The sequence below is a fragment of the Orcinus orca genome, chromosome 16, assembly GCF_937001465.1.
Source record: "Orcinus orca chromosome 16, mOrcOrc1.1, whole genome shotgun sequence".
Taxonomy (NCBI): domain Eukaryota; kingdom Metazoa; phylum Chordata; class Mammalia; order Artiodactyla; family Delphinidae; genus Orcinus; species Orcinus orca.
In genome coordinates this window covers 49996501-50005937 of record NC_064574.1, presented here as the reverse complement: position 1 = coordinate 50005937, position 9437 = coordinate 49996501, and the positions used below count along the sequence as shown (strand labels likewise).

Sequence of the window (9437 nt, the reverse complement as noted above, 5' to 3'; positions counted from 1 at the left end):
AAAAAAAAAAAAATCAGGCTGGAACCCACTGAGTCTTTATTGTGTCCACTCAGCCAACCTGAGAATTGGGGGCTCCAGGTACGGAGGCAGAACTAGGCCCTGGGACAGCCTGCCCAGCTGGCCCACCACTGTGGACATCATAGGCCCAGACGCGGTCCAGGCCCTCACCCAGTACAGCCACAGGTTGCCAGGTGGGGAGGGGGAAGCGCCCAGACACCACTCGGGCTCCTGCAGGCAACTCTGCCTGTAGCTTGTCCTCCAGCAGTGGGAGCTATGGGGGAGAGGGGAGGTTGGGGTGGGCAGGGTGGAACACAGCTCCCCCTACCCAGCTCCTCCAGGCCCAGCACCTACACTGGGGATGGCTTGGGCCTCCCATGGGGTCAGCAAACCCCAGACCTACCACGCTAGGAGCCAGGAACACAGACACATTGTGGCAGTCCCTCAGGCTCACCTGCAGGAAAAGGAAATTACCCCAGCAGGGATTGGGGCCCCAGCAGGGAGGGAGGTTTGGTGGGCATTGGGTAACTGCAGCTTCCAAGTCCCAGCTCCAGCCTGCCCAGGTGGCAGAGGTACCTGGCACTGTCAGCAGGGTGGCCAAGCTACCAAGCTAGAACCGGAAGCATGAAGATCAAGGGTGGGGTCTGAGAGGGTCCAGGACTCCCTGGATTACCTTCCAGAGGTTCTCACGGCGGTAGCTGACATTGCCCGCACATCCTGCCCTCCAGGCATGCAGCCACGCCAGCCCCACCAGCCACGGGTTTAGCTCATAGCCCACAGCTGGGCGGAGACCGCACTTGTGGGCAGCCAGCACCTGTGGGCACAACGAGCGTCAGGACCAACAGATGGGGCGGTGCGCTCAGGGGAGGGGTCAACAAAGACGCTCCCCAACACACACGAACACGGTCCTTACAATCCTGCCGTCGCCAGAGCCCAGATCCACCATCTTTCCTGGACGGCCTCGCAGCAACGACAACACGTGCTCCACCTGCCTGGCACTCGCGCCAACATAAGGCACCTGTACAAGGAAGCAGGCGGGAGTGTGAGGGTGGGGGGCCTGCCTCCTGGGCTTCCATTCTTAGAGTGGCCTGTCCGGTCCTACCTGAAGGAGGTCCCAACCCACAGCCGAATCGGCCCTGGAGTAGCTGCACCGTCCGCCTTGGCGCCACACTCCAGGCCCTGCCCCCAGCCCGGACCCGCCCGGCCGGCAGCTGGTGCCTACAAGCCTTGGCCCAGCACCTGCAGCCGCAGCGGCACGCGGCGGAAGCCCGGCTGCAGCAGCAGCGCCCACACGGCGTAGGTGACCAGGCCCGAGCCCGCCGCCACCTGCAGCAGCTCCAACGCGCCTAGCCGCCGCTCGCGCAGCTCCGTCAACGCCTCGGCCGGGTCGTCCTGCTCCATGGCTGCGGGAGAGCGGCTCAGGGTTTCCCCACCTCAAGGCCCCTCCCTGGCTCAGGTCCGAGACCCTCATGCCCCGGCCCGGACCTGGAGAGGGCCGTCCTCCCCACCGCCCGCGGCCTCCGCGGCGCCCCTACTCCCTGCTCCGCGCCTACCAGATCCGCGGCGCCGCGCCGGAAGAGGCGGACGCGGCGAGACACCGGAAGCGGCCGGGAGAGCCTGAGCAGCCGGTCCGCTCGCATTCCGCTCCGTCCGGGTCCAGGGACCCTCCCGCGGGTTCCGGACCGCGGAGCCCTGGGGTCCGGGGCTACCCTCGCGGGTTCTGGCCGCACAACATCCTGCCTGTAGCCCGCGTCGCTCAGCCTCGTTGGCCCATGCCGCAGATGGTTGCTGCGGGCCTGTCTTGGGCGCTGCGGACCCCTGGGGCTGCACATCCCAGCGCGGGGAGACGCCCGAGGGAAGCGGTGCCGTGGATCCAGTTGACTGGCAGCGGAGGTCCGTGCGGTGTGGCTGGAGGCCAGGGGCGGCGGTCAGCCCGGGGGGAAGGGCTTACCGGGGAGACGCCGCCCCGCACACCCCGATAGCCAACCAAGCCCAGGAGCAGTCGCGGGGAGGCCACCCGGGCCCCTCCCACGGCTGAAGGCAGCCCGAGTGCGCAGGAAACGCAGGATGCGCAGGCTTCGGCGGGGGCGGTGGGAGTTTGAGCGTGGCTGAGGGGCAGGGCGGAGGGGGTTGATAAGGAGAAATTTAGCAGAACCGAGAAAACAGATGTTGGCTCTCTCTGAGCGTCATGGGAGGGGAGCCGGATGTGAGGTGCTGGGCGCTCTGGCAGCTGGCCCAGTCAGGTGGATGGGAGGAAGAGCCCCAGGAACTGGGGAGACCACCTTCCTTCTCCAGAAAATGTAACACACACGAAGAAAGATTGAGTTCCCGGAAGTGACCTGATGAAGCCTGGGAATGAGAGAGGCAAGTGCGGGGACAGAGCCAGGACCCCCTCCTTACCCCACCCTGAGGCCAAACGTCCTTGAGTGGCAGAGATTTGTCTGCACACAGGCCCTGGCCTGGCTTCTCATCCATCCACGGCATCGGTCAGGAGGGACGGAGGCTGCTTCAGACAATGCAGGCATGCTGGAGACCACTGCCCCCATCCCCAAGTGCAGACTGCCGCACACTTGGCCCCAGCTGCCTCCACTTGGGAAAGACAGGTGTTCCTGTGGCAGGAAACCCCGGTGCCATGCTCCCAAGACCTGAGCACTGGAGCGGAGGAGGGCTGCTCCCCACCCCCATCTCAGAACCTTCTGTCTCCTTCCTGGCTGTCACCTGGCCCTCCCCATAAAAGGAGGATGTGCACTGGGCTTACACAGCATCCCATTCTTGTCTCTTTTGTTCCTTGTATTATTCCTGGTGCTAGAGCAGCACCTGGTACCTAGAAGAAACTCAATAGAAGCGGGTCGACTGAATGAAGGCACCTACCCCGACTCCCCAGTGTGCACACCCAAAAGTCCCTCACCTTCACACCTGCACCCTGCTCCTCACCTTTGGGTACTGGGCACTCGAGTGCATACCTGTGTGAATGCACATGCCCAGAGGTGCCCCAGAGGCACCTGCTCCCATAGCCCCAGCCCTCATGCTCACCCACACCGTTTCCCCTTGGCCACTCCCCTGTGAGCAGGCATGAAGCCCCTGGCCCAAGCCTTCCAGGCTCCTCCCAGAGCACCCTGGGGCTCCTCTGACCCTGTCAGCCACACCCACTTCTGCCCTTTCTGCTCCTTTTGCTGGTTGCAAAGCCAACACTTTCTCTGGAGGATGGTGTGTGCATAGGAGGCGCTTCCTGGGGCAGGTGGGCAGAGGCCAGTGTCCAGCCTAGGGCCCAGCGCAGAGAAGATGCCCTACATTTTTCTGGACAGATGGTCCCAGAGGTAGTCCACAGTGACCACACTGCGTGTGGCCATGGGCCTCTGTCCAAACAAGGCTGTGGGGAGCTGGCCAGAGAATTAGGGCAAGAGCCAAGGGTGAGGTGCTTCTCAACGCTGGAGGCGAAACACTCCTCAGGTCGGGGTCTGCATGGGCAGTGCAAAAGCCTCCCAAGATGAAGAGGAGGATGACAGGAGAGCACACTCACCTCCTCCTCCTCTGGTCTTTACTGAGATACTCCCTGGTGGGGGGAGGGGGAAACAGGAATACAAGGGTCTGCAGTCCAGGAGAGAGGTCCAGGCTGGAGATCCAAATGTGGGGTCATCAGCACGTTGATCGTATTTAAAGCCAGAAGGCTGGCCCAGTTCTCCAATGAGGGAATGTCGGAATGTGCGTGGAGAGGAGAGGTCTGGTGCCTGAGCTCTGAACAATCCATGGGTGCCGGTTTGAGTTTGGGGACACGAAAGGGCACAGCAAGGAGCCTCAGGAACAGCAGAAGGTGGAAGGAGCCCAGGGGAGCCTACCACCCAGGATGACTGTGCTCCCACCCACAATTCTCACCAGTCCCCACAGCAAATGGCCCGTCCAAGTGAAAGGAGTGCGTACCCGACACGAGTGTAGCCTTAGACAGCCTGCCCCACGGAAACTCCAGGGCAGCCACTGGAGTGATGCAGTGTTCACACAGGGCGTGGCAACATGAGGTACCTATATCAGCCGAATCTGGCAGAAGTGGCCCTGTGTATCCTTGTTCCTCTCCCAGCCTCAGTTCCTGCCTGCAGGATGGCAGGGCCCCTTCTCCAGTGAGGGCTGCCAGGCAGAGATGGGAAGTTGTTTCTGGGGCTCAGCCCAGGCACCCCACCAGATCTGAGCTGTGGCCCTCTTTCCCAGGAGCTATGGGTCTGGGTCAGCAGAGTCAGCTCCCTCTGGGCTCAGTAGTCCCACGTGCACCCCCATCCTGGGGCCTTTCAGCCTCAGGGCCGTCAGCTTTGTCCAGACCGCGCTGGCCCTTTATGTGGCTGAGGCTGGAGAGGAAGGCGGGGGCAGCGACAATGAGGCCAGTGGCGGGAAACGGTCCTTAGAGACCCCATTGTGTGCCCCCGCCCACTAGAAATGGGCAACAAGCAGGACCCTGCAGAAGAGACCCCACAGCTGTCAGGATGCTGGGCACGTTGCAGGGGCCTGTGGACAGAGGGGCCCATTCTTCCCCAGGGGCAGAGTGGGGCCAGGATGACTCTGCTGGGCTTGCAGCGAACCACGCGGGGAAGTCGGTGGCCCGCCAGATTGCAGCCCCTTCCCTCAGGTTGGGAGTGGTGTCGCCTGCCTCCCCCTACAAGGGCCTCCAACCACCTCAGACCTTGGGTGTTATGGCCCCTTTTCCACTCCCACTCTGAGAAGTGGAATCACCTGGCATTGGGGGCAGCAGAGCTGAGGGTGACGTGAGTGGGGGGTCCCTGCATGCCCCCACCCAGCAGCAGCCCCTCTCCAGGGCGTGCGCTGGGTGGCCTTAGACATGGCACCACTGCCCCAGAGCCTCAGTCTCTGGCTCTGTGAAGCGGTAACTGGGCAGTGCCCGGGGCTGTGGGAGAATAAAATGAAGTGAGGCAGGCCCAGGGCTGGGCTCAGGCACGAGCACCCGATGCACATTGGCTAATACAAGCTGCGTTCTTATTGGTTATTGCTGTTACCTCGGAAGCAGTTGGTACTGTGATGCCATCTGGAGGTCACCCCCCCACCCTCCTACCCGCCCCTCCCCAGCACCCTGCTCCCAGGCCCCTCAGTCCAGCACCACCTCACAGGGGTGGAGGTGGTCAGCATGGGCAGCCGTGTAGGCACGGCTGAATTCCTGGAAGCGGGGTGCACAGCCCAGCCAGGCCTCACCGAAGCGGCTCCAGCCCATGAAGAGGAAGGTGCCAGGGCCAGGGTGGACGCCACAGTGCAGTGGGGTGCGAATGGAGGCCTGCGCCTGGCCCCCAGGGCCCCCCACCCGGAACAGCGGCAATGTCTGGCGGAGGACACGGGCGGCGGCCACGGTGATGACAGACTCCTGCAGCTCTGTGTCATGGGCAACCCCGTGGATGGTTCCATGGACCACTGTGGGGACACATGTTGGACAGTGGCATTCAGGGGAGGGCAGGCCCCTGGCTCGCCCCACAGCAGGGACACTCACCAAAGTCACTGGTGCACACGGCCAAGAGGAGCTCGGCATCACTGCAGGGTCTGCAGGCACCTGGCATGCAGGGGAGGTCATGAGTGGCAGCCCTGACCTCTCCAGGACTACCCGAGCCCTTCCCCAGCTGGACACAGGATAGAGAGGGCAAGCTACCAGACCCCCCTAAGGGCCTGATGGCAACTGGGGGTCTCAGGGACCATGTGTACACACCCTGAAGACACCCTGTACTTGGGGTGACACTGCAGGCTCGTGCATGCATCACACACGTGCACAGACATGGGCCTGGGGGCTGTGCCCAACATGCAGGCACAAAGACCCACCGAGCTGGAGCTCAAGGGTCTGGGTGCACGAGGCACATGCTCTTGAACACCCATCTCACAGGCAGCACCAGCACCCTTGGTCTCCCAGAGCTGCTTCCTGGGGCCCAAAGTCACCGGCCCAGCCCACGTGGCAGGAGGTTATGGTGGATTCGAGGGTCAGGAGACAGAGCAGAGACCCCCCCATCCCCTGTGAGGTTAGGCTCCAAGCTCCAGGAGAGCAAAAAGCTGGGCCTGGTGCCCTGCTGGGAGGCGGGGCTGCATCTCCATGGTGACCGGGCTCACAGTGGACTTCTGTTGTATTGGGCTGGGGGAGGGGAGGGAGGTCACCGCTGGGCCAGGGAGCCCTGGACAGCTTTGGCCGTCATCCCCTCCCCCAACCCTTCAGGGACCAGGGGCCCGGGTTGCCCTGCCCGGCCTCCCCTTCCGGGATTCTGCCCTCTGTCAGCAATTTCCCTAACCCGCAAGGTGAGGGATTGCCCCTCCCCCCCACCTGTCCTGGCGCTGCTACTCACTAGCTGTGTGCCTTTTGACAGGCTGCCTCGGTTTCTCCCTCCATGCAGTGGGGAGGACAGGCAGGTTCCCACCCAGCGAGGCCAGGAAGCGACTTCCCGACTCCCACCTGTCCCCACCCAGGCCTGCACTCACCATCCGCACTGAGGCCGTGGGCCTGCGGAGGCAGCTCTGGACGCCCGTCCTCCCGCAGTTCGAAACGGAAGGAGGCCACGCGACGGCTGATGTCGGGATGCGGGGTGGCCTGCAGGAAGAGGGCCCGGCGCTCGCGGGGACCCCAGCGCACGCATCGGCCCCCGGCCGGGCCTGGGCCCTCGGCCAGCAGCAGCTCCAGCACGCCGCCCGCCCGCTCCGCGAAGACTTGGGCGCCTGCGAAGGGCCGCGCCGGCCGCAGGCAGGCGATGCCGGGCCGCACACCGGGGTCGGAGCCGCCCAGGGTGAGGCGCAGCGCCCCGGCCGGGTACAGCCACTCGATCCCGCCCTCCGCACAGGCCAGGGCGAGCTGTCCCACGCTGCCGGGCTCCTGGGTCAGGCCGCTGCGGACCGGAGGGTCGGTGCTGAGGCGGGCGGCCGGCGTCCACACCCGGCCAGCCCGCTTCCGCTGCACCCTCTCCCCGCAGCCATCAACAGCTGCGTCCACTTTGTGGAGAGGAAACTGAGGCCCAGCGTTCTGGGACTCGGCGGGGGGCGGGGAGGGCAAGGATTCGGTGCCGGGACGGAGCGCCCCCATCCCAAAGGGCTGGCGACACATCTTCCAGCCCCCTCCTAAGGGGTGCGCAGAGTCCCAGGGGGTTGACCCGCGCGGGGGTCCAGTGGGGCTCGTACCTGCCCCTCCAGCTGCAGCGGTCCTCCGAGTAGCCGGCGCGGGCGGCCGTGGCCAAGAGGCCGAAGCAAAGGGCGCAGAGCAGCGCCGGGGGCGGCATGGCGCGCGGGGACGCGCGGGGGCGCGGCGGGAGCAGCCGGGGCTTTGGCCCCGGCCCCGCGCAGCCCCCACCGCCCGCGCCTGCCGGCCGCCCACCCGGCCGGGAGCCTGGAAGCTGCCGGGAGGCAGTGGGCGGGCCGAGCAGCCAATCGCGCCGCGGTGCCCGAACTTTCCACCAATTGCAGCGGCGCTCTCGGGGGTGGGAGGACCAGCCCGTGGCCCAGGAGGCGCTGGGGAGGGGGCTCCACGGCCGGACGTGTTCAGTGTCACCTCCTCGAGGTACCCCCCTACTTCCCCCGCCAACCCCCGCCTCCAGCCTCGCCTTGCTTGCAGTCCTGGTCGGGCCACTGTCCTCCAAGCCCTTGGCCAGGGTGGGGGTGGTGCCCACTGGAACCTCTGGGGGAGGGGAGTTCATCTGGGTGGCTCTCTCCAAGACTGGTACCTAGGCTTCCATCCCCCATCTCTCCCTAACCTGGCCCTGGTGACTTCCCACAGGCCACGCGGTAACCCAGCGATGAGAGTCCAGGCACTGGGGCTGCAGGCACCGTGGAAAAGCAGGAGCAAGGACAGCCCTGAGCCCCAGAATCAAGCCCCTAGTAGGTCGGGACAAGCTGAAACGGGGCCCACTCTCATAGAGGAAACCCCGCCCCCAATGCCAATGTGTAGGCTAGGGAGGAGGTGGGCAGTAGGTTGTCAGATGGGGACTGGAGAGAATGCCAGACAATGGGGAGGAGCAGACAGCCTTGGCCAAGGCCCTGAGGTGTGGACCCAGTGGATGGGACCCAAGAGCCTGGTGAAACCGTGGGGTCAGATTACAGAGGCCTTAGGCACAAACCCAGGACTCCAACCTCACACTGGAACCCTTGAGATCACTGAAAGCTTTAGCTGACATAGACTCTCTGCCGCCTGTGGGTGTGAAGGGTTTTTTTTGTGTTTTTTTTTTTTGGCTGTATTTGGGTCTTTGTTGCTGTGCGCGGGTTTTCTCTAGTTGCAGCGAGCGGGAGCTACTTTTCATTGTGGTGGCGGGCTTCTCTTGTTGCAGAACACAGGCTCTAGGCACGTGGGTTTCAGTTGTGGCACACGAGCTCAGTAGTTGTGGCTCGCGGGCTCTAGAGTGCAGGCTCAGTAGTTGTGGCGCACAGGCTTAGTTGCTCCGTGGCACGTGGGATCTTCCCTAACCAGGGCTTAAACCCGTGTCCCCTGCATTGGCAGGCGGATTCTTAACCACTGCGCCACCAGGGAAGCCCGGATGTGAAGTCTTTACCCCACTGTCCCCCCACCCCAGCCCTCCTGCTGCCCTGGGCCAGAAGTGCAGGCTGACAGATGAAGGCAGATGGCGCCAAGGGGAAGGGAGGCATTGGAGCCGCTGCCAGACTGAGCGTACCACTGCCCCCTCCCCTGGCTCCAGGGCCCTTCAGGGCCAAAGAGGGGCAAGGCATCCTCAGGGCTCAGCTGGCCCCTTGCCCTGGGCAAGGTGCGGTGGGAACCAGCCATCAATCACGATAGCCCAAAGGTGGACACAAGCCAAGTATCCATTGACAGATGATGGGTAGACAAAATGGGGTCTATCCATACCGTGGAATATTATTCTGGTTAAAAAGGAAGGAAATTCTGCCACATGCTACAACATGGATGAACCTAGAAGACATTATGTTCAGTGAAATAAGCCAATCACAAAAGGACAAATATAAGTCTATTCATTTGAAGTACCTAAAATAGCCAAATTCATAGAGAAAAATTAGAATGAAGGTTGCCAGGGGCAGGGGGATGGGGAGTTGGTGTTTAATGGGGACAGAGTCTTCAGTCTGGGAGGCTGAAAACGTCCTGGGGATGGTGGTGACGGCTGCACAACAGTGTGACTGTACTTGACACTCCTGCACACTTAGACATGGTTAAGATGGTAAGTTTTATGTGTATTTTACCCAATTACAAATTTAAAAAGGGGTACACAGGGCCTGGCGCTGGGCACATAGAAGGCAAAAGAGGCCCCACTAGAAGGAAGGGAGCGGGCACCCCCGTCAGCTGCCCTTGCTGAGACAGTGGGTCCACTTCTGGCGGGTCACTGGGGCCCTGACTGCTCTTGCACAGGCCTGGGAGGCGGACAGTGGGCTCCAGGCGCCCTCTGGTGGCAGTGTGAGGAGTCAGCCTCAGCCCCACCTCCCACCAGTCTGGGGCCCCTGGCTCCCCACCCTCCTCCTCCCCCGGA

General features: G+C 63.4%; 2 protein-coding genes and 1 long non-coding RNA gene across 6 annotated transcripts; 1 reads left to right on the top strand and 2 right to left on the bottom strand.

The window, feature by feature from the left end:
• Positions 1-19: 19 nt before the first annotated feature.
• On the bottom strand, positions 20-1570 carry ANTKMT (adenine nucleotide translocase lysine methyltransferase). Of its 2 annotated transcripts, XM_049700038.1 has the most exons (5): positions 1237-1570; positions 911-1015; positions 671-811; positions 401-451; positions 20-271 (listed from the first exon to the last, which is right to left on the bottom strand). In XM_049700038.1, the coding sequence occupies exons 1-5, from the start codon at positions 1396-1398 to the stop codon at positions 50-52; spliced, it is 681 nt and encodes a 226-aa protein (XP_049555995.1). In that variant the 5' UTR covers positions 1399-1570; the 3' UTR covers positions 20-49. The 2 variants fall into 2 exon arrangements, with proteins under 2 accessions (XP_049555995.1, XP_033285182.1); XM_033429291.2 differs by lacking the exon at positions 401-451 and having other exon boundaries at positions 1237-1544.
• Positions 1571-1757: 187 nt separating this feature from the next.
• Positions 1758-2759, top strand: LOC117201516 (uncharacterized). Its single transcript, XR_004483582.2, has 2 exons — positions 1758-1890; positions 2449-2759. It is a non-coding gene; the product is annotated as an uncharacterized LOC117201516 (long non-coding RNA).
• A 2209-nt stretch (positions 2760-4968) lies between these two features.
• On the bottom strand, positions 4969-7733 carry METRN (meteorin, glial cell differentiation regulator). Of its 3 annotated transcripts, none has more exons than XM_004270356.3 (4): positions 7135-7733; positions 6445-6845; positions 5477-5536; positions 4969-5400 (listed from the first exon to the last, which is right to left on the bottom strand). In XM_004270356.3, exons 1-4 carry the CDS (start codon positions 7644-7646, stop codon positions 5084-5086), a joined length of 1290 nt encoding a protein of 429 aa, XP_004270404.2. In that variant the 5' UTR covers positions 7647-7733; the 3' UTR covers positions 4969-5083. The 3 variants fall into 3 exon arrangements, with proteins under 3 accessions (XP_004270404.2, XP_049555988.1, XP_033285166.1); XM_049700031.1 differs by having other exon boundaries at positions 5477-5526; XM_033429275.2 differs by lacking the exon at positions 5477-5536.
• Positions 7734-9437: the final 1704 nt, after the last annotated feature.

Excerpts from the sequence above, each read along its gene's own strand:
- METRN (XM_049700031.1), bottom strand. The coding sequence starts at position 7,646 with ATGAACTCCCCTCCCCCAGAGGTTCCAGTGGGCACCACCCCCACCCTG. Across the intron at positions 6,846-7,134 it reads CGCTGCAGCTGGAGGGGCAG|CGGCCTGACCCAGGAGCCCG; the intron begins GTACGAGCCCCA and ends TCCGGTCCGCAG. Across the intron at positions 5,401-5,476 it reads CGTGTGCACCAGTGACTTTG|TGGTCCATGGAACCATCCAC; the intron begins GTGAGTGTCCCT and ends GTGTCCCCACAG.
- ANTKMT (XM_049700038.1), bottom strand. The coding sequence starts at position 1,398 with ATGGAGCAGGACGACCCGGCCGAGGCGTTGACGGAGCTGCGCGAGCGG. Across the intron at positions 452-670 it reads GCCGTGAGAACCTCTGGAAG|GTGAGCCTGAGGGACTGCCA; the intron begins GTAATCCAGGGA and ends CTTTTCCTGCAG. Across the intron at positions 272-400 it reads TGTTCCTGGCTCCTAGCGTG|CTCCCACTGCTGGAGGACAA; the intron begins GTAGGTCTGGGG and ends TCTCCCCCATAG.